The sequence below is a fragment of the Hemicordylus capensis genome, chromosome 2 (assembly GCF_027244095.1).
Source record: "Hemicordylus capensis ecotype Gifberg chromosome 2, rHemCap1.1.pri, whole genome shotgun sequence".
In the NCBI taxonomy this organism is placed as follows: domain Eukaryota; kingdom Metazoa; phylum Chordata; class Lepidosauria; order Squamata; family Cordylidae; genus Hemicordylus; species Hemicordylus capensis.
Window position 1 is genome coordinate 260,367,776 of NC_069658.1, and position 24,220 is coordinate 260,391,995.

A 24,220-nucleotide genomic window follows, 5' to 3' on the forward strand; every position below is an offset into this window, starting at 1 on the left:
GACATTTCAAAATGAGCTGCGGCACAGGCATTTAGAAAATAAGCGGTATCGCTTCAAAGGATCTATTGTCCCCAGACCCCAGCCCAAGAAGACACGTAGACTTAGTATAGGTAAAAAGGGCCACAACTTTATTAACTATAACAGAAGACATGGCGGACTGGAACACCAGGTGATTAATCACCCTTAGAGAACAGTGCGGGCCAATAGGACCGGGTTAGGACTCTGACGTCCTACCCAGCACCTTACTGGGCGACACACCCTGGCTCGGGAAACGGGCAGGTATGCCCCGCCCAATTCCTTCAAAGCCAACCCCCCCTTTTGTAAGAGAGGATCTGGATACTTCAAGGCCTTCGCCCACCCCAGACTACTCAGCTCAAAGGTTGGTGAAGTCCTGAAGCAGGTTTCATGGCAATCCATTCTCCCCGTGCCGCACAGGCCATAAAGGAGCGATTGACCAATCACCCTTGACCAATATCCAATATCCCTTGACCAATATCCTTGACCAATATCCAAGGGTGCTCACCGATGTTCTAACCCTCGAATTAACCCTCGATTGCTAACTGGGCAAAGAGGCACCTTTTACCGTGGTGATTCTCTTTATTTAGCAGGGGGAGAGTAACTGGCCCTATTCACCCCTATCCAGATAGTCCACCAACAGGCGCCTAAGTACCTCAAGCCTGATGGGGCTGGGCCCCTTTTCCCGCAGGGGGGGTGTTTCTTACTGCCACCTGGGCAGAATTTAGATCTGGGACTCCCAAACCTGGCCCTAGGGCAGGTGGAACTCAGGTGCTTAGCCCCACAAAACCCGCATGAATGCTTGAAACGACAGGGCATCCTGGAACACCTGCCCCCATTATTAAATTCCCAACAGACCATGTGGGGTTGAACCCACTGCTGTCCCGAAGCAGAGGCCGACAAAGCCCCCAGCGGCCTGGAGAGCATATGCCCACTATCAGACCAGTCCCCTTCTATAGGATGGGCCGGGGACATACTTACCAGCCACAGCTCTTGTAAGGGAGCATCCCACGGCAGAGTGGGATTCAGCACAGCCCGCATGCAGAAACTCTCGTCATAGTGGATCCAGGAGGAGCCCGCAAAGTCAGAAACCGCCCTGTGGATGATGTCCATGTATTTTTAAAGCGCTGGGCCCCTAGCTGGTCGAGCCTGCACTATTACCACCATGTAAATAGTAAAGCCTGACAACCAATTGTTCCACGTCTTCTCGACGGGCTTGCGCTTGGTTGCCTCATGCTCCTTGCAAGATTCGTCCTCCTTGTGCTTGACCTCGGGTTCCCAAAACAAAAGGCTAAATATGTCAACATATTCGCCTCTATCTTTTCCCGCGTCGCTGGGAGTAAATGGTCACCTAAAGGTAGCCCCATGCCGCCATAGGGTGCATGTTGTGCAGAAGGCAAAACACCCATGGTGTAGAAACCCCCTTGACCCCCCGTGCCAGTGGTTGCGGTAGGCGTGACCCCCGCAGGTGCTGGAAGGGGAGCAGGAGGAGCAGGCCTATTGCTCAGCCAAACCTGTTCCGCCATCCCTTGAAGACCCGCTGTAACCCCTGGAAAGCCCAATGGTAGGCCCCATCCCCAAGGTTGTGTGTAAGGAGACCAGTATGGGGCTGATCCCCAGCCACCCATGGCAGGCATCAGCCAGGGAACAGAAGGCCACTGGCCGGTGCCGCAGGGAGGTGTTGGTGCTGCAGGCTCATCCAGTGCCAACAGGGCGGCTGGGTCCACAGGGAACTGATCCACCAGCAGAGTAGGAAGGGGAACCACCGGTGAAGGAAGCGCTGGAACAGCATCCACTGGCAATGGAGGCAGCACTGGAACAGGACCACTAGGCGGCGGCATCCCTGGATCATCCGGCTCTGTGGGAGGAATTGGACCCGAGGGGCCCCCACCCTTCTCCAATGCTTCCAGCCTGTTAGAAAGAGACTTTAGTAACTGGGTCCTGGCAGTGCCTCGCGTTCTACAAGGAACCTTGGGATGCACTCCCACCCCCCCGACGGACCAGCCCCTTTGTCAGAAGTAGGGATGTGCACAAAACCGGTTCTCCCGGTTCAGTTCGGATCCGAACTGGGTCCGAACCAGGAGGGGGTGGTTCGGTTTTGGTTTTGTCCGAACCGAACCAGTTCGGACCAGTTCGGATCCCAAAAAGTAGCTAGGATGGTAGCTGGCACCCAGGGGTACCTGTCACCCAAACCCCAAAGCAATCGGACACTCGTACGATTTTTTTATGAATTTTTGAAAAATATTTTTATTTTTTTCTCATAGGATATAATGGGCTTTGAACCAGGCCATTATTCCTGATTGTGGAGCACCCATGGGTGCCAACAACCATGCAAACCCTGAAGCAATCAGACACCCCTATGATTTTTTATGAATATTTGAAATATTTTTAATTATTTTTCTCATAGAGTATAATGGGACCTGAACCAGTCCATATCCCCTATTGTGGAGCACCTAGGGGCACAAAAGCGGGATTAGTGGTAGACAGATAGGGGTGCCTACCACCCAAAAAATCCCAAGGCAATTGGACACTCCTCTGATTATTGGTGAATTGTTAAAGTATTTTTGAATTCCTCACAGAGAATAATGAGGATTGCAGCAAATGTAGAGCTTCACGTCGGGGGGAAAGGGGTGTCGTAGAGTGGATTGTGGTGGGTGGTAGTTCCTAGGGTGGGCAAGGAAGCTACCTGAATTATTTGAAAGGAATTGGGCAAAAGGGTGATTTTTGGTTAATTGTTGAAGTTTACGTGTCTTTAAGGTTTTCCCCCATTAGATATAATGAAGTGTGTATCGCTTCACGTCGGGGGGAAAGGGGTGGCCTAGAGTGGTGTTGGGTTGGTGGTAGTGCCGGTTATGGGTAGGGAAGCTACCTGAATTTTTTCAAAGGATTTGGGCAGAGGGCTGATTTTTGGTTAATTGTTGAAGTTTACACGTCTTTAAGGTTTTTCCTCATAATAAGTTATAATGGAGCTTTCAGCAGCCCCATAAGTACACTTGGGGGGTGCTGCGGTGGCCCAGAGTGAGTGGTGGTGTAGTGCACATAGGGTGCCAACCACCCCCATGGGTTTCTAACCCATGGGGTACAGGGTTCTCTTGTTTCTGAGGTATTGAGTGTGGATTCTATGATAGCAAATGAGATTTTCAATGAGACACCATGAATCCACTCTAATATGCTATCATAGAATCCACACTCAATACCTCAGAAACAGGTGAAAAAGCTCTTTGACCCATCCTGTAACAATAGAAGAGGTCAGAGCAGTTATCTCAGTGGGAAAGAACACATCAGCCCCGAGGCCTGATGGTCTGACATGGCCTTTCTATAAGATTTACGCAGACCAGCTACTACCAGTTTTAGTAAAATTATTTAATTTTGTCCTAGACAATGGGCATTTAAATAGGTCCTTTGGGGATAGCCTCTTAATTCCCCCCCCCCCCCGAAAGGTGACACCACTTTACCACAAAACTGGAGACCAATAACCCTCACAAATATTGATTACAGAATCTTTGCCAAAATCCTAAATAATAGATTGGCAAAAGTGGCCCCTAAATTGGTCCACAGCTTGCAGACAAGCGCTATCTCGGGAAGAAAGATGACAGACTCATTGTGTCTGCTGAGAGAACTTTTTTACTCTATACAGAATGAAAGTTGGAAAGGTCACCTCCTCTTATTGGATCAAGTTAAGGCCTTTGACAAAGTGAACCACAATTATCTGTGGACATTGTTGAAAGCTAAATGTATACCACCCCTCTTCGTTACGTGGATACAGCTGCTCTATACGAATGAAAAGGTGACACCACAGATTAATGGATGGTGGGGCGACCCGATCACTTTGCATTTGGGTGTCTGCCACGGATGCCCACTGAGCCCATTACTTTATGTTTTTGCCCTTGATCTGATCCTGATCAGGATTCAAAGAGAACCCCATCTGCAAGGACTCTCGGTCTCTATCCCTCCGCCCTGCGAGATCTTCCCGGGAGGGAGGAGGAGGGAGAGTGATGGGATAGCCAAACCACCTGTCCACTCAGAACCGCATTCTGAGTTTAGGCTAAAATTTGTAGCTCATGCCGATGATGTTAACTGTTATCGGATGAAAATGAAATCTCTGTAATACTAGACCTCTTCTGGGAATATGGCAAGATCCCGGGCTCAGAATTAAATGCTGACAAAAGTGTATTTGTTAAAATGGACCCCGGACGCCAGCAACTTTTGCGCCTAACCATCTCTGAATGTAAAAGCGAAGGAACCCCAGAGTCCAAACTGAAGTGGGTAGATACAGTAAACATTTTGGGGATTGAATATGGGATTAAGGAAAAAGTCTGGGGGGGGAATTGGACAGATTGGGAAGAAAAAGCAATGCTTAAAATCACCATGTGGAAAAAATGGAGCCTTGCCATGTACCAGAAAGTGGTTTATATCCAGACTTACCTGATACCCCTGGTGCATAACCTGGCGGTAGTCTATCCTCCCCCGCTCGATCTCCTTCGGAGAGTTAAAAGCCAGATCTTCCGTCTAATATGGCACACAGCGTCCTTCCCTTTGGCCCGTGCGGTAGCATTTAAGGAGGTTGTGCGGGGAGGCCTAGCCCTACCTGCCCTGCAACCCTATTTTGTAACTGAATTCATGCCCTACAATTTTGGAAACTGGATTTTCATGAATGTCCATAATATGTCCAACCTCCTGCAAAAAAGCTGGGTCTCGCTTTTCGCTCTGCATTGGCGCAAGTCAGCATGGGGCATAGCATGGTGGGGGAAAGGATCTTTCAATGGTAATATCACACAAGTATTAAAAAGAGAACACCCGGACTACTTGAGAGATTTGTTATTCACACTTAAAAAATGGAAGGTTGAGCCAGATCTATTTAAAGGATCCTCCTCAATTAAGCAGCTAAGGAAAACAATTTATGGAGAGATTCTAGAAGTGGGTTTTTTAAAACCGGATTTAGAACGTAAACACTACAAACACAGCACCGCACAGTACTTGTTGCAACCCAATCACCCTATCGCTCTCCTTAAGGAGAAAAAAGTCCCTTTCCATTTATGGGAAACAAGGTGGCGCTCATACCACCAAGTACTGCCACTTAATGCAGCTAAGCCATGGCTCCCAGAGGACCAGCAAGAGTGTCCTAAAATCACCTGCAAACAGAAAGCTAGTGAGCTAGGCAAAACATTCAGGGAAACCCACTCACATTTCTTAAAAGAGTGTGTGGTAGCCAAAAGAGTGTGGCAGGGAGTAAGCAAACTGTTAGAGTGGCTTGATTTGGGGGGAAAAGACTTGGGAAGAACTAACCTCGGGTTTGAGCAATATAACCTCTTTTGGAGGTCCCAGAAAGAAACCTTCAAGGAAACGAGACAGAAAGGGTGCCCCCATACTAGGGAATTGGAACGTTCCCCTTCTTGTAATCAGGTTAGTAAACTTGTATGTCATTTATGCAATGCTCGTGCATAGGAATAGGGAGGGAAGACGCGACCAAGAGGTTCACACAGATGAGACAGTAAATCTCTTCTGGAAAAGTTTGTATGGTTATGTGCAAAAAGACAAGAGTATCTCTTCTAAACAGCAATGGGACAAATTGTGGAAATGGACGTCGGACGTAACCCCCCCCGCTTACCTGATGTGCCTTGTAATCCCCCACCCCCAAGTTACAGTACTACCTGCATGTACCTCATAACCTTGTGGGTTTCCAAATCCTTGTGTGTAAATCTTTGTAGATATATCATGTACAAACAACCACTTTGTATATAATTGTGCTTTGGCAACGTACTGTATGCTTTGGTAGTTTGTTGGTTCAATAAAAAAATCTTGTCCTATTAAAAAAAAATAAATCTTGTCCTATCTTGGAGAAGCCAGGGAGGGAACTTGAATCCTTCTGCTCTTCCCAGAGCGGCTCCATCCGCTGAGGGGAATATCTTACAGTGCTCACACTTCTAGTCTCCCATTCATATGCAACCAGGGCAGACCCTGCTTAGCTAAGGGGCCAAGTCATGCTTTCTACCACAAGACCAGTTCTCCTCTTCAGCATCTTCCTATATCTCTGCTGCCTGATATAGTCTGGGAAACATACCAGTGGTAATTCGAACCAGCAACCTCTTGCTCCCTAGGCAAGCTACTTCCCTGTTGTGCCATTAGGTGGCTCAAAGACTTTGTATAGTGTGCTATATTAAAATGCAAAATTTCTGTGAGATTAGATATATACTATACTATACTATACTATACTATACTATACTGTACTGTACTGTACTGTACTGTACTACACTACACTACACTACACTACACTACACTATGTAGAATTATGCTAGCTTTGTAATAGTAGTGATATATAATGTACTTGACTAACTTGCAAGTTATAAAGATGCAGGAATATATTAACAATAAACAATATATTAATGTTTAACATAGAAATAACTAGCTGAACTGCAAGCTCTTAAGCTAAAGATAAGAAGCAATGTATCAATTGTACTAGCTCACTTCTGTAACCCAATGAGCCATGTGATCTTGACAAATTGGAATGCTTAGGTAGTACTTACGAACGGTATGTATGGAGGAACGCATGAGTGAGCAACATGAAGAGGGCCCCTGGTCCCACTCCCTCTCTAACACAGACAATGTTTGGAAAGACGCCAAGGGCCTGAAGAATCGGTGAGAACCAGGGAATGCTGCCAGTGTTGTTGTAAAGGAGAAAGAGCTGAAGGAAGACAGGATGAGTACGTCTTGTAATCACAGAGATGAAAGTGGACTGCAAATGTACCAACTGGAACTGGACTGGAAACTTCCCTTTATAAGTCAGGCAGGAAACCAGAAGACCCCTGAGAAGCACTAACATCCCAAGCGAGGCCTCTACGCTTCTTCCAACACCCCTTTCAAAGACTGATCACCTTTGGAGTGGGGCTAGGTGAGTATGTGTGTGTGTGTGTGTGTGTATGAGTTAGAAGCTAGCTTGCTGTTTAATTGGCTATAATAAACATGGATCCTTGATTGAGTAAAACCAGCTGGTGTCTGTGTCCGTTTTCCTGGGGCTACTTTGTTGTTGGTGATGGTAGTGCTAAAAGGACTTAGAGTAAATAAAGGTCCCACAACTACACTACACTACACTACACTATACTAACCAAATGTGCTACAGCTGTAGGGACACATAGGGATGCCCCAATGGCATAGTCCGTGATAATGTTACCAACCCCAATGCAAGATGGTGGATGCATGCATGTTTGAGGCACAAGTGGGCTAACTTATGGACTGTCTAGTCAATTTGAATCAAATTAGGTACAGTTGTAATGAGTGACATACAGGGACACCTCAGATGGCATAGATTGTGATGATGTCATCCACCCCAATACAAGATGATAGATGCATAAGCTTTTGAGGTCCAAATGGGTTAACGTGAACTACCTAACTGATCTGAACCTGATTTGAACTCTCTGCATGTGCAGAGAGCCCCTAAATGGGCCAAAAATGGTCATTTGGGAGGCAGGTGGGCTCAGAGAAGGAGCTCTTGCTGCTGCCCTCCTCCCCCGAGTGCCCACACTGGGATCTCCCTTTCCCACCGCTGGCATCTCCCTTCCCCACCGTGCAGCAGCTCTTTAAAAAAATGTTTTAAAAATTGATTTGCCCCCAATCACCCCACCCAACCCTCAAGCAGGGGATGGGGGGTTCCAAAGCCCTTCAGGTCCAGGCTCCAAAATGACCTAGGTGCACCCCTGAGTGAACCCTATCTGCTTTCCCAGCAGGATTGGGAAACCCCCCCTCTTTTTTTTGCCCTGATTGGCATCTTTCCCACTTTTAAAGTTCTGGATCCTAGAATAGTTGGTGCTGGGGTGTCCCCCCCACCGAACCCGCAGTCATGGCGGAACTTACACGAGATGTGTATGCACCATCCCCCTGTATTGAAACCCCAGCACAAAAGCTGGGATTGAACCAGCTGACAGCCCGTGCCGGAAGTAGCTGCCCCTGCCCCCCACGGCCAATGCAGACACTGCCAATGATACCAGACTCTGTCACTGGACGGAACCCCCAACTGCTGCCCAAATCACCATCTTGATCCAGAGAGAAGCGACGTGAGAGCTCCTCCCATGTTGCTTCTCAAACCGAATTGCCTGGGAGAAGACATGGAGCCAGAAATGGCCAGCAAATCCTGCCTCCTCTCAGGTCCACTAGCCAATAGCTAGCCTCAAAAGCCTTGTGCCTCCTCAAGAGGCTGGGGCAAAGAATCTGCTCCACATACAAGTTGGGGAAAGCGGGCAAATTCTTCAAAGAAATAAAAATGTTATGGTGGTGTGGGTGGAACCTCAAACTTTAAATTTCTTAACCTCTGACCTGATTCCTAATAGAAGTGGGCCAGTCTGAACACTTCACTTAGATGTGATCAAGATCAGATGGCTGCTTAACTGGGTCCATATCCTGCAGCCTGCAGCTGTACCACAATTAAATTAATAATGAAAATGATGATGATGGATCATAATTTTAATAAGAACCAGTAATAACCAGATAAAAATGTAAAAGCAGTGCAAATAATAATATTTATTTATTTGTTTGTTTGTTTGTTTGTTTTTGCACTTTTATACTGCCTTTCGTTAAAAAGATAGCCCCAAGGCGGTATAATACCAAGAGTGCAGAGATAAAATACAAATAGAACAGATGTGAAGCAGCAATAATCTCCATTTCCCCCAAAATAAAATAAAATAAAAATCTTCCCCACTTGTTAATTTCCTCTCGGTCTTCAGTAGAACCAGAAATACCCTCAAGGAACTGGCCCAGTCTGGAACTGGCCCAATTCTTCTACCAGAAGACGCCACCATGCAAATTACTCGTCTTTGGGATGCATCTCAAAGCGTTCCCCAAGAGCACGAAGTATGTTTCCGGGCAATTTCTGATGTTTGTCTCGTAAAGCTTCCACTGCAATTCTTGCCTGTTAGAAGGGGGGAAAGATGAGGGGAAAGTAAGCATAAAGGACATGCTGCAGGCTCAGAGCTGTGGGCAGTCATCAGAGCCACCACAGGATATCAGGAGCTGCTGTGCTTTGAAGAAGAATGCAGGTTTTTCCGATCAGCCCATGGTGCTGCAGGAATCTAAGGAAGTGCTGGTGGTCTTGTGAGAGAGTCCAAGAGTGCAAACACTTAAAGCTGCACAACAGCACTTCAGGAGTGCAACCTAATTGTTTCCAATGTACGTTTCATCTCCGGTGCAGTTGCTCAACTTTAAGCCTTTGCTCACTGGCAGTCTCGCACAAGACTGCGGGCACTTCCTCAGACTGAAGACTGATTGGAAACTCCCGTGTCATGCTGCACAACTTGTGGGCTGACATTTAAACATCTCATTTCCTCTTTATTAGAAACAATAATTCTAGTCCAGCCTTCAACTGTACTTGAAAAACCATGCCACCCTTGGTTCACATGCCTTGGCAGAATGAGAATTACACTCCCTGTTCACTGCATACCATTCATCATTTTATCAACCACTAATATGTTCCCCCTCATTCCCATTTTTTCTCAGCCTAAAAGCCCCCAACTTTCATCAAAGCAAGGATGGCCCATTCCAAGATCTTGTCTTGTATGATCTCTGCGGAGGTGGGGCTGCTTTGCTCCACATGCCATCCTTGGGTATTATGTGCTGGACAGGGCTTTCTCAGTTATTCCCCCCACCCCACCAGGGTGCTTTCCAGACTAGCTGCTGGAACAGCAGCAAAATGCCTCTTTTCAGGCAAGTCGCATTTACATCCCATAAACAGTAGGGGCAGCAGTCTCACAGCAACTAACAACCCGAAAAAACAGCAACCTTTTCATGCCGGATATACAACGTCCTTGCTCTGTATTGCCTTGATTAAATTCACAACAAGGCATTGGAAATGTAAACGGCACCCTGCTGTCCCCATAGAGACTGCGGTGTCACGACGCAGGAAGTGTGGAAGCACACTTCTGAGATCCAACATGACCCTGTTGCAGGGTCTAATCTGGAAAGCACCCAGGTGGTGGAACTCCTTCCCTGCAGAGACATGCACCTGTGCACCCTCCCCTCCCTCATGCCTTCCATGAGCAAGTGAAGACCAATCGCTTTAATTGAGCTTTTGGATTATGAGAGGACCCTGGTGGTGCTTTTACATTTTCACTAGTAGTGGTGTACAGATCGGGACCCACAACAAAATGCTGCGGTATGTCCCTGGTGTACATGTGTTAGTTCAGCCTATGGCTGAGCAGTGGTGTGCACGAACCGGTCCGGAGGCTAGTAGTGTGCACGGATCGGTTCGGAGGCCATTCTACTGGCCTCCGAACCGGTCCGGACAAGGGGTGGTTTGGGTTCGAGAGGGTTAGGGTGGGGGGTTCCATTAAGGGCGGGGGGGCTTTACTCACCCCTCCCGCGCTTTGCTGCTTTGGCGCTATAATTAGTTTAAAAAATGCGCCGCAGAATCGCTCGCCGCTCCGGGGCTCCTTCTTGACTTCAAAATCGGGCGGCAGGATACTTCCCTGCCGCCCCCGAAGCCCCCTCAAGCCATTTTAGCTCTTTAAATCTCGCCCCGGACCGAGTGCTAAAGCGCTCAGGCGGGCGGCGGGGAGATGTCCGTCCGTCCGCCCGCCCCCTTCCCTGCCTTCTGCGAAGTGCAGGGAGCCTTCTGCGCGCGTGTATCCTGCCGCCCGATTTTGAAGTCAAGAAGGAGCCCCGGAGCGGCGAGCGATTCTGCGGCGCATTTTTTAAACTAATTATAGCGCCAAAGCAGCAAAGCGCGGGAGGGGTGAGTAAAGGCCCCCCCCCGCCCTTAATGGAACCCCCCACCCCAGTGCCGAGCCGCAGGTCCGCGGTCCGGTGCACACCCCTACCGGAGGCCATGTTGGAGGCCTCCGAACTGGTTCGGAAACGGCATGCGCGCGCCACATACGTCACACGCAGCGTGCGTGTGATGTATGCGGGGCGCGCATGCGCTGCAACGCGCGCATGCGTGTTTGCTTTAAAGCTTTTTCCGGACAACGATGGGGGCCGGGGCGGCAGGGAAGAACGCTGCCGCCCCGAAAACTTGGAATTTAAATGCAGCGCCGGAGGGGGAAGAGCGGCGGGAGGGGTAAGTTCTACCCCCCGCCCTTAAAGATAGACCCCCCCCGTGCCGGTCCGGACGGATCCGGACCGATGCACATTCCTATGGCTGAGCATGGTGAAAAAACAAACAGCAATGAAGACAAGAGTGTTTATTACTCTTACTTGGGTCTTTCTTACTAGAGTCTTACTTGCATATTTACATATGCAAACTTTATTTTGTCTGTTTTCTGGATTTCGGGGGGGGGGGCGGCACTGATGCCCAGTCTCAACTCCTTTTCACCCCACCCTAAATTTTTGAGCATTAATAAGATTGTTCACACGACTGCTTAACTAGGTGCTGGGGAGAGCGGGAGGGGAGATAGGCTCCTACCTGCCTCCCCACAGATGATCTGGACTGCCCTCAATCCTCTGCAGCTCGCGTGCCCTGCTACCCCTGCTAACTGGGCAAAGAGGCGCCTTTTAAACGTGGTGATTCTCTTTATTTAGCCGGGGGAGAGTAACTGGCCCTATCCACCCCCAGCACAGCAGCTCCAGTGACTGTTGCTGGTGTCGATCTTATGTTTCTTTTTAGATTGGGAGCCCTTTGGGGACAGGGAGCCATCTTATTTATTTGTTATTTCTCTGTGTAAACTGCTTTGGAAACTTTGTTTTGAAAAGTGGTTTACACAGAGAAATAATAAATAAGATGTATATATTTGTAAATATGTAAATAAATAAGATTGTATATAAGTTGTTGTTGTTGTTGCCCACATGTGCCCAGGGCCGTCAGTGTTACAGAGCCAGCAGGAGGGGGAAAGCTGGTGCTGGATCCTCCATGGACCTGGAATGCAGTGCAGGAGCCACTCTGCTCTGTGAGGCTGCTCCTTTCCCTGTCTAAAATGGTGGCGATCTGATAGGGATCCCAGCTACCCAAGGACAATCATGCACACGATCACCTGCTGAGGTTGAACAAATGGTAGGTTCATTCTACCTTGGTAAAGACCTGGATAGAGGATCTGGGCTCCCCAGGTCTGGAGCAGCTGGGACCAGAGGGCTCCCGGTGCTCCGGATGACATGAGCTGCCTGGGATAACGCAGGCAACTCGTGTCATGTGAATAGGCTCAATGGCTGGTGAGGAGTCAGTTTCATGTTTTCATTAGTTTTTGGTGTAGTTGTAATGAGAGAAAGGGATTGTGGAATACGTTATATCTAATGGTGAATTTTCTTAATTGATTGTGTGAGTGTGTCTGTCTGTCTGTGTGTGTGTGCGTGCGCACACATACAATGATCAACACATTAACAAATTCAGTGTGCAACTTCCCAGGAGAGTGCAGACACAGAGTAGCTTTTATGTTATTGGGGAGTTACCTCCCACACCAAGAGCATAATGTATCAACCCCCTTCCCTCTCAGAAACACAAAGCTATGAAATGGCTGGTGAGTTTTAGACAACTTTATTGTGACAGTCTTGTGTGGAGTATTCTTCAACCTGAGAAATGTCCCTGCTCCTTTTGTTCATGCCCTCTTTCCTACCCTTCTCAGCAATAAGTTCCATTAGTTCAATACACCTGGTTGTCTGTTCCCAAGTCAAAAAACATTCCACTCCATTGAGATCCATTGGGGCAGTTTGAGGTTTCCCCCCCTTCAGATCTACCCCCTCCCGATTTCTATGAAACCATTGCCAACAGATTTGCAAGTTACCCCAAGTCTCCCAGTATACCCCTCTCTTGTCTGCAGGTATATCCATAAGGATCGTAATATTTCTAGCTCTTTTGGAAATAGAAGATTTAACCTTCTCTCATGTTTGTGTTTTTTTAGCCTGTAAGGTAAAGTGTGCCGTCAAGTTGATTTCGACTCCTGGCGCCCACAGAGCCCTGTGGTTTTCTTTAGTAGAATATGGGGGGGGGGGTTACCATTGCCTCCTCCCGCGAAGTATGAGATGCCTGTATTTAATGTTAATTTTATTTTTTACTAGTTGGTGACACACATACTGCTGCTACTACTACTACTACTACTACAAATATTTATATACCACACGTCAACGTTCTCAAAGAAATTAATTCTTAGATCTTGGTCATTAAGGATCATTTAGTTTGTGGTCTTGCTCTGTCTTAGACAGCCATAGTTTTATTTTTAATTTTACTTCTACTTCTGATTCTTATATTTTTTTATCATAGTTTTTCATTATATGTTTGTATTGTGTATCCCTAGGATTTTAATATCTACTTTTATTATTAATATGTAATATGTAATCAGCAGGGAAATGCTTGACTAACAAGCAGAAGGTTGCTGGTTCGAATCCCCGCTGGTACTATATTGGGCAGCAGCGATACAGAAAGATGCTGAAAGGCATCATCTCATACTGTGAGGGAGGAGGCAATGGTAAACCCCTCCTGTATTCTACCAAAGACAACCACAGGGCTCTGTGGGTGCCAGGAGTCGAAACTGACTTGACGGCACACTTTACCTTTAATACTTTATGCTGGTCCATAACTGTAATAAAGATTGATTGATTGAAAGTTCTCAAAGCAGTTTACATAGGAAAATACATAAATAAGATTACTGTCTGTCCCCAAAGGGTTCACAATTTTTTTTAAAAAGCACAAGAGACACCGTCAACAGCCACTGGAGGGATGCTGTGCTGGGGTTGGATAGGACCAGTTGCTCTCCCCCTGCTAAATATAAGAGAATCACCATTTCAAAAGGTATCTCTTTGCTCAGTTAGAAGGGGTATATGAAGAGCAGTTATTACCAGGGCAACCCAATTACCACAGTGAGCTTTCCATTGTAGCAACTGTATATTTTGCAAACAAATGTATAGATTTTTTAAAATAATCCCGTGGACAACAAACTATATGATTTGAGACATTTGACCCCGGGTAATACTCTTTAATGTTATCTATGCTATTGAAGACTCCTGCAAAAATTATATATAGGAAAAACTATAAGAATTTTGTTTTGTTTTTTTAAAAAGAAAACCTCATTGGGAAACACAAATGTGACACCCAGAAAAACTGCAGCTGCATGGGAACCTCTGGAGAATATTTGTCTAAAAATGCCCCTCTCCCCCCTTTAAAGGCAAGCTGCTTGTTGGCTACCGCTTGCACTCTGAAAGCACAGAGGACATCATGCCTACCTTTTCCTGCCTCCCACAAGGTCCGAGGTAAGAGAGGAAGAGGGAGGGAGCAGGGGGAGGAGTCAGAACCATGTCAGCATTCCAATCCGGTCCTACCTAACCCAAGAGTCATGGGACCATTTTGGACCCCTCCCAATGATGTACTTGTTGGGTCAGTTTGGATCCTACATTTTCCTTGTGCACAAGCCTACTCTAAGATATAATATCTTTGCCTTCGAAATTCCATACAAGCTTGCAAGGCTGTTGTTATTTGTTTTTTAAACAACAAATACATTATTCTAAATACAGAGAGAGACCCTCACATATGTAGAAATCTTATTTTTGCGTGGCCCCATTTCACTTCTAAACTGATTGTCACTATCACCTGAGTATGATGTTAGAAGGCATTATGAATAAATAGAATATTGGCAGTTAGTATCTTTGTTAGTTTTGGATATGTGTATATCTCCCTCTTTAGAGCCCCCATAGTCCTTAAGATTACTTTATCCTGGGAGTGGTTGACAGGGTATTTTGACTTTTATCCTTTAGCCTTTATAGCAGCAAAACACTTACTTTTTCAGCTAGTTCTTCTGCAGTTATATTTTGATCATATTTAATGGGTTCCCCAATATATGTCCGAAGCTTGACTGGGAGCATTCCACCTTGTGGAAGTAAGTAAATCCTAGTTTGCTTACAAATCCATTCCATTACCCCTATATTTGAAATGAAGATAATGATCACAATTTGAAATACTACAGATAACTTTCATGTTTGCAGTGAGCGGGAGTCTTGAATTTAAAATAAATATTTGTGAACAACACCACAGGCACCCAACAAGGTAAAATAATGAGAACTAATGGGCCCAAACTCAGAGCATCTGCGCCTCTAGTTCCCTTGGCCACCGCCGCAATCTCTCCCCTTCTCGTCACCTTCTCTTTCCCCCACCCTGCTGCTTTCTCTTTCCCACCGCCACAGCTTTGTCTTCCCCCCTGTGCTGCCTCTTTCTCTCTCCCCCCCTGCTGCCACCGCTTTCTCTCACCGCATGCCCACCCGCCCGTTCGCTGGCCTGTCCGTTGGCCTTGTGTTCCCCACCACCATAGCTTTCCTCTCCCCCTCCCCTTGCTCGCGAACTCTCGTGAGAGCTGCCACACATGGGATTAGCGACGGGTACGTCTAAGAGAATTATAGAGAGAGATTCAAATGGGGACAAGACAAACAAGCTACCATATGAATGTCTTGCAGATCTGACAGTTCAGCTCATGTCTGTTGTGAACAGGTTGAGAAAGTTAAGAGGTTTTGAGTGCGATAGAGGAACTTGTTACCACACAGATGTCTGCATTGGACTCCAGCCACAGCTGTGTTGGCCACCACTGAACTGGAGCAAGTCTGCACTACTTCAATGTTCCTGCAGGTGTTGGATGAAAACTCCCATCATCCCCAGTCATAGTGGACAATAGTCAAGGATGATGGCAATTGGAGTTCAGCCACAACTGCAGACTCACAGGAAAATAATAGCATTTTAAGAGTTGAAGGCACCAACCTGTTCGCATGAATATGAGTATGGCCACACCAAAGTCTTCATAGCAGACTATGGGGAAAGAACCCAGGTCCAATTCTCCTTCTCAACCAATAAGCTAAGCAGGTTAAACTAAGCAGGTAGCCTTTTGCCAGTGTCATACTCAGATTTATCAAAAATCAAATTGATTAATTAAAAAAAGTCTTACTTCCAAAACTTAAAACAAAGGGAAGCTGTTCATATGAGAAGCCATATCTTGGGTTGGGCAGGCCTACCGGGGTAGAGCTGCTTGTGTGAAGTGCTGGAATTGAGGCCGATCCTGGCACTGCCTCCCTGCATAGCCTGGGATCTTTACATAAATTTTGTGCCCTTTTACTCAGGTACAGGGTTGTGTGTATGCCCAGGCTGCACATGGCCTGAAGAGTCACAGAGTTGGGTGCCTAGAGCACCTGACTCTGATCAGAATCCCTCAATACACCACAGTCATTGCATGGTGTATTGTGGGATATCTGAAAACCTGGATGAATTTTCCCAGCCTCCAGAACACTGCACAGCTCATGGCAGCACCAGTCATGTGGGTGAACAAGCTGTGCAATGGTGATAACCACTGGATTGTCTGCGGGGGAAGGTAGGTGCTATGCCAGGGCCAGCAAAAGATTGTTAGAAAGATCTTAGTGTCTTTTTCAGAGGAGGCATGACTGTTTCTCCCCGGTGGAAAGACAATAATTTCTGATGCTAAGCTGACAACTGCAGATATATCTTCCATTCTTATGTAGCAAAATGTGCTCGCTTTGGCAGAACATATACTAAGTAAAATAAGACAGATTTATCTTTCACAGGACCATGCCCTGAAGCAACAGATTTTATGAATTTGAATGTTGGCCGTGTTGGATAATTTTGACAGGTAAAAACTGTTGAACACAGATTTATTCTCTTAGCAATTCTCTCCTGCTGCAAGTGCAGAATATTCAAAATAAATAGAATTATAGAACATTCTTTCCAAAGTCTATGCACAGCATGCTTCAGTCTGCTTCCAGAACAGAAAAATAGGAACACATACAAAATGTCTATATGCTAGACAGTAAAAGCATTTGCAGCCTGATAGTCTTCATTTTTACTCAGAAGTAAATCACACTATTCAACAGGGCTTACTCCGAAGAGAAAATGCATAGAATAATATATTCTTCAGAAAGTGTGAAATATAACTTACACATTTTTGCATATGTCCAATATCCCTCCTGGATATTTCGTGTAAACATAGGAACGATTGGCTAAGGCACAGATAAAAGAATAGAAATAATGGCAGCTTGATTTTATTTTAACTTCAGTATGTACTGTATAGCAGTGAAAACACATTGTTGGGACCCCTGAAGAGAAGACACATGATGTGAAATGGAATAGAATCTTGTCGCCCACTAGCTTTGCTGAAGGGCTATATGGAGAAGGGAGTAGGAATGGTGGCCCAAGGCCCTACACCACTCTATCAAGGATCTGCTGCTAAGCCTCATTGCCTCATGAGACTCACATGTCAATATGAGTGTCATGGGTTAGTACTAGGCAAGTAGGCTGCTGCATATTTATGCTTAATCCTTGGGTAGTCCTCACGATCAGTGTTAGGGTAGGAGAAGAATTCAGGAACCATACATGCTTCTGATTGGCCATTGAGGGGATTCTTGTCACGCCCTCGATCTCAGACAGTGAGGAGGAAGGGGAAGCTGTCAACTTTTCAGCCAATGCACGGGCGTCTGAGGGGCAGAGCTCGGCTGTCAGTTTCCAAGAAACGGCTGAGGCAGATCCGGCTGATGATTTAGAGCAGGCACAACAACCTGAGACAGCAGAAACCATGACGGACCAATCAGAAGAGGAGCTATGCAAACAACCGCCACTGACTCCACAACAGAGGCGTGTTACAAGATGAAGAACACAGCTAGAAACTATCAGGAGGAGTAAATGCCTCTTGCAGAGGGCTGATAAGCCTTGAATTCCTGCCAGCTGGGAGCTCTCGGCTTGTGCTATAAATTACGTCACCAGCTTTCTATTCACTGCTGGAAAGCAACGTTTGTCAACTTTCATGTCGACAGCTTGCAGACAAGCCCGATAAAGAAGAACTGTTCTGAGCTGTATCTTGTTCCTGCAGCTCCGTTTGGTACTGTGAACTTCCCTGCCAGGTGGCCAGATACTGACAATTCTACAAGCAAGGTAGGGGGGAATGATGTAGGGGAAGAATGGCAGTTCAGTCCCCAAATAGCAAAGCAAAACCAGTTTGGTGAGAAAGCAGCAAAGCAAGAGGTCTTGAGACAGTTGTTTCATATTGAAGAACTACAAGGATTTATTTAAAGAAAAAAAAAGTTACAAACAAATGTGAAAAACCCTGCAGCTAATTTCAGCTGTAGCTCATGGCTGAAGAAAGGGACCAAAACAAACAGCCATCTCTGGAGAGAAAAAAATGCAAACTAACACTGGAAGAAAGAGGGGAGGAGTCCAGGACTTTTATCCATGACCTCAGAATCCCCCCAGTGGTCACTATGAGACATTGCAGCTGAGAGCTGATGCTGCCAGGGTCCTAGTTCCAACAAATGATAATCTGCGAGCGGGATACAGCAGTGGGAGGTGCAGGGAGTGCTTTCCCTCCACCCTCACTCTGGAGCAGAGTACAAGTTCCAGGCTCATCATTGCCATCCACCTATCTACTGAGCTCACAGACAATCATTTGCTTCTACCTTGCTTGTAGGATTCCCACAATGGCCAATCAGGAGCATGTATGTCTCCTGAATTAGGATAGGAGGCTTCTTCTACCCTAATGCTGATCATGAGAACAGCCCTAGTACTGACCTCAGCAATTCTTTTCTCCTCACATTTTCAACCAGAAGACTCAGAAGAGTCAGAAGAATTCATAGAATTGAAGGGCATGTAAAGTCTGCCTCTTCTTGCATGTAGGCTCTTGAAATTCATTTGTGAGCCATGCTTGGAATAATTTCTCTGATATATATGCAGATATATCCTTTTTGCCATATGGATGCATGTACCCTGTGGTGGGTTTACAAAGTGGTTGTCAGTACTACTTGCAAGTACTTTAAGATGAATGATAGTTCACTGAAGATTAAATTTCTTACACTTTCACCCTTGTATGGATACCAGCATACTATCAAAAATTCCATTAAGTTGTATCCGAAGAACTCTAAATACAAGAAAACTTGAGGAAATTAGCTTCCTCTCCTTCTCTATAAAGCAGACCCTTGCACACACACCCAAAACCCTTCCTGAAGTTTGGAGACTTCCTGCAAGGAGCTGGGATAGGAACATAGGAAACTGCCATATACTGAGTCAGACCATTGGTCTATCTAGCTCAGTATTGTCTTCACAGACTGGCAATGGCTTCTCCAAGGTTGCAGGCAGGAATCTCTCTCAGCCCTATCTTGGAGAAGCCAGGGAGGGAACTTGGAACCTTCTGCTCTTCTCAGAGCAGCTTCATCCCGAGGGGAATATCTTGCAGTGCTCACACATCAAGTCTCCCATTTAGATGCAACCAGGGCAGACCCTGCTTAGCTATGGGGACAAGTCATGCTTGCTACCACAAGACCAGCTCTCCTCCCATGTGGTGCATGGGGCTGTACAGGGAGGGAAGAATTGCTATATTCAGGCAGAGGCCCCATAGGGGTTCCCCACCCTGTCCCATCTCCTTCCAAAGGGTCCCCCAACCCTAAGGAGAAGCATTTTTGGTGTGCAGGGGGTTGCTGTGGGGAGTGGGGAGGGGAGGGGAAATGTGCCTTCCTTGAGCTTCCATGTATGTGTGGTTCTTAGGACAGTAATTATTGAGCATGTCATGAAGGTTCATTGTCTGTATACATAGTAGGTCATCCGCCCACCCGCCGCCATGATTATGCATACATTTGTTCTGGATGCATTCTACTCAATGAATCCTTTCAGGTTAAATCAGACCTAATTTTAGCCTATCCAGTTAATCAGATTATACCAAAATTAAGAATAAAAAAGGTCGTTCACACAATCAAAAATTGTGTTCTCCCTGGGTTTGGGAGCTGTGTGTGCTCACAATTTTTGCTCGTGTGGAAGCAAGATAAGAGGAAAACTTGGGTAGAAGTGATTGTGTGGAAGCAAGGTAGGAGGAAAAGCTACCCAGGTTTTCCTCCTACCTTTTCCCGACACAATCACTTCTACCCAGGTTTTCCTCCTACCTTGCTTCCACACAACCAAAAATCGGGAGCACACACAGCTCTCAAACCTGGGGAGCACACAGTTTTTGAATGTAACAAATGATAGTTTGGACAATAAAAATAAGGGAGATAATATTAATTGTCACCACAGACATTTCACTCACCACTTTTGCATCTATGGCTACTTGAGCAAATCCTTTACGTTTCCCCCAAATCAGTTTGTAATTGTGACCTCCAGCATTTCCTTCTTCAAGTCCACCTGGTGCAATCATCAACACATGCCCTTTTTTCAGAGTGTTCACACATTCCTCTATAGTACGATTAAAACAGCCATTCATGTAAAAAAATGTGTGTAGTCCTGCGGAATGGAACCCACAAACAAAAGACAGATAATTATTGTACAGAGGTATTGTATGGGTGTGTGTGGGGGGTGGTGGTGGTGGCTGAGGCAATACATGCCCATGCACATACATCCAAATGATGAATCTCACAGTATATGAACACAACACAAAAATTCCTGAAGATGAGTGTATTATAACAAAGTGTCAAAGTAACAAATGATCTAAAACCAGCAGTATATCCTTCTTCCTGATTGTGCCCATTCCATCTCTAGCATAAAAAAAGATTCCAATTGTCAAAGAAACTTCTAATCGTTTTAACCTCTTCCCTCATTTCATGATAAGTTAGATCAATGTATTGGTTTGCTTCTCACTACATTTTTATATTGCCTCAAGCAATTGTCTCGAGTAGTATACAAATAATTTAAAAGAGAAGGAAATTAAATAGTTAAAACAAGACATAAAACCAGTAAAAACAGAGCATACACATAGGCAAAAGCCTGAGTAAAGAGATGCATTTTTAAACCCTAGTGAACACTGCCAGGGAGGTCAAACTCTGCATCTCAGAGGGGAATGTGTTCCAGAGCCCAAGAGCAGCAAACAGAAAGGCCTGAATCTGAACAGTGACCAGAGCAGCCAGCAGCAATGGGAAATGGATTTCAGACATCTGCAACAGCCACGTTGCCAGGGGCTGCCTTTGAAGTGGCGCAGAAGCCGCGATGGGTCCTCTCCATGGGCAGAAGGTTGTCTCATCAACATCATGGAAGTCATTCTCCTTATCTTTGCTTTGTCCAGCAGTATGTAAGACCTAAAATTCTTAAACTGAACAACAACGTAGCACAGGCTTTGGAATGCCCTCCCGGAAGGGCTTTGTCATTCTCCCTGGCCAGTTTTAAAATGGATTCATAAGCCCTCCTTTTTACAGAAGCTTTTAAAAACTGGTTATAATTGGGTTTCCAGTACCTTGCGTATGGCTTACATTGAGGCTGTTCTGACAAACAGTCAAGACCAGGCTAAGGAAGCCATGCCTGGGCTTGGTTGCCCATAAGAACCTCCAAGAGCCGAGTTGCTTGCAGCAGCACCTTGGCGGCAAACCCGCCTAGGGAGACTGCCTTGTAAATGAGGTTAAGCGAGCGAACTCTCCGTTAACCACGATTCCCTGATTGTATGACAGCGCCGGTTGCTTGCATCTGGTGCTGAAGCACTGACAGGCAGGTGCCTGTCACTGGCAGCGGGGGGGGGGGCTACCCACAACGCACCACACACTCTCGTGGTGCATTGTGGGATTTCTGGGGGCTGGGATGATATGCACCTACCCCTGCGCTCCCTGGGGTGGCAGTGGATCATCTGGGTGCATGATCTGCATGCCTGGACAGTCCTTGGAGATCGTCTGTGGGAAAGGCAGGCTTCTGTAGCCTTCCCTGCTGCCCACTGGCCACTGCCCCCGGTCATGAGAATGACCTAATTATCTGCTACTGACTTTTATTGTGCTCTATGATGATTTATTGTGTTCCATTGCCTTTTATTCAGTGTGGTGTAGTGGTTAGAGTGCTGGGGTAGGACTGGGGAGACCGAGTTCAAATCCCCATTCAGCCATGAAACTAGCTGGGTGACTCTAGGCCAGTCACTTCTCTCTCAGCCCACCCTACTTCACAGGGTTGTTGTGAAAGAGAAACTCAAGTATGTAGTACACCGCTCTGGACTCCTTGGAGGAAGAGCGGGATATAAATGTTAATAATAATAATAATAATAATAATAATAATAAAGGAGGAGGAGAAGAAAAGAGGCTTTGAAGAATATATCAAGGACAGTGAAGAAGATGCACTAGGAGAGGAGAGCTGGTCTTGTGGTAGCAAGCATGATTTATCCCCATAGCTAAGAAGAGTTTGCCCTGGTTGCATCTGAATGGGAGACTTGATGTGTGAGCACTGCAAGATATTCCCCTCAGGGGATGAAGCCGCTCTGGGAAGAGCAGAAAGTTTCAAGTTCCCTCTCTGACTTCTCCAAGATAGGGCTGAGAGAGATTCCTGCCTGTAACCTTGGAGAAGCCGCTGCCAGTCTGTGAAGACAATACTGAGCTAGATAGACCAATGGTCTGACTCAGTATATGGCAGTTTCCTATTTTCCTATGCACTTAAAATGGTCAATAACAAGAAACTATTCAACACCAATGAAACAAAGCAGGCCTACAAGAAAGAACAAGTCCGGAACCAAGCAGAAAAATGGAAAAATAAGCCACTGCATGGTCAATATTTGCACAATATAAGTGGAAAATCAGACATCACCAAGACCTGGCACTGGCTTAAGAATGGCAACTTGAAGAAAGAAATAGAGGGTTTAATACTGGCTGCACAAGAACAGGCACGAAGAACAAATGCAATAAGAGCAAAAGTCGAAAAATCTACAACAAACAGCAAGTGCCGCCTTTGTAAAGAAGCAGATGAAACAGTGGACCACCTGATCAGCTGTTGTAAAAAGATTGCACAGACTGACTATAAACAAAGGCATGACAAAGTAGCAGGGATGATACACTGGAACATCTGCAAAAAATACAAGCTACCTGTAGCCAAACATTGGTGGGACCATAAAATTGAAAAAGTTGAAGAAAATGAAGATGTAAAAATATTATGGGACTTCCGACTACAAACAGACAAACATCTGCCACACAATATACCAGATATAACTGTAGTCAAGAAGAAAGAAAAACAAGTTAAAATAATCGACATAGCAATACCAGGAGATAGCAGAATAGAAGAAAAAGAAATAGAAAAAAATAACAAGATACAAAGATCTACAAATTGAAATTGAAAGGCTGTGGCAGAAAAAGACCAAAATAATCCCAGTGGTAATTGGCACCCTGGGTGCAGTTCCAAAAGACCTTGAAGAGCACCTCAACACCATAAGGGCCACAGAAATCACCACCAGCCAATTACAAAAAGCAGCTTTACTGGGAACAGCCTATATTCTGCGACGATATCTATAACAACAGCAACAACATTGACAATAAAATTCAGCCATCCCAGGTCCTTGGGAAGGACTCGATGTCTGGATAAAACAAACCAGTCAATAACACCTGTCTGACTGTGTAAACAAGAAATAATAATGTGGGTTTTATATTTTTATTTTGTTTATTGTAAGCCACCGCAAGCAGCAGTGTGTTGAAGGAAATAATATTATTTATTCTAAATAAATATTTATTTTTATTATTTATAAGAACATAATATTATTTATAATAGATAAATAATATTTATTATTATTTATAAGAAACAGACATTCCAAACCCATTCTTTATTACTGTCCACTGAGATCAGATGGAGGGATTATTGCAAATTTCCATTTGAATTCCTTTATAGCATGCAGAAAAATGACAAAAAAGTAAGGGGATCCTATTTTTTCTCGCCTATAAGGCTACAATAACCCAACTCAACTTTCACCACACTGACTCTTCCAATACCCCTTCACAATTCTTGGCTAACAATCTCTGCATAATTATTGGTTTAACCCTTTGTGTGTCTTCGTATCCAGACTAGATCTACCTGGCCATTCAAAGCTACTAGTTGCTATTTTAAACTAGATGCAATCTTAAACTATGTTGCTATCTTAAACTGGCCCTCCAGCTGTTCATGAACTACAGTTCCCATCATCCCCAGCCCAATAAAACCCCAGCCACAAACTTGGCTCTCCAGCAACAGCTGGAAGGCCAAGTTTGCTCATCCCAGAAATAGGGAGATGTTTTCCAGTTTAAAATATTTCTCATAACTGAAGTAACAGAATTATTGTTTGTTTGTTTTTACCTGGTATTTTTAAAATCTCATTACTTATCACGAGATGGCACTGTCTTCCTGTTTTTCTATAGAGCCTCTGTTGAAAAAGGTAACAGTCCATAGGAATGCTTCCATGGAAATACACAATGACTGCTGGCCCTTCTGGTAGGTTTTCAGCTCCGCTGATCTCATAACCTGCCAATAGTACAATATGTCATAGCTTATTATTTCATGTCACTGTAGATTTCACAGTAATCAAATCCTTCTATTTAAGAGAAGAGCTAAAGTACTTCAAATTCACTCAAG

General features: G+C 45.4%; 1 protein-coding gene across 6 annotated transcripts in view; it reads right to left on the minus strand.

Moving 5' to 3' along the window:
• Positions 1–8,502: 8,502 nt before the first annotated feature.
• LOC128346964 (transmembrane protein 68-like) overlaps positions 8,503–24,220 on the minus strand; it is a 45,499-nt gene continuing 29,781 nt past the window's right edge. For 5 of the 6 annotated variants that reach the window (XM_053300823.1, XM_053300821.1, XM_053300824.1 and 2 more), the window contains 5 exons: positions 23,945–24,109; positions 19,977–20,170; positions 16,851–16,911; positions 14,698–14,837; positions 8,503–8,914 (listed from right to left, as the gene is read on the minus strand). In XM_053300823.1, the coding sequence (XP_053156798.1) occupies positions 8,810–8,914; positions 14,698–14,837; positions 16,851–16,911; positions 19,977–20,170; positions 23,945–24,109 (665 nt within the window). In that variant the 3' untranslated portion in view covers positions 8,503–8,809. The remainder of the gene's footprint in view (positions 8,915–14,697; positions 14,838–16,850; positions 16,912–19,976; positions 20,171–23,944; positions 24,110–24,220) is intronic. The other variant, XM_053300825.1, reaches the window with a different exon arrangement.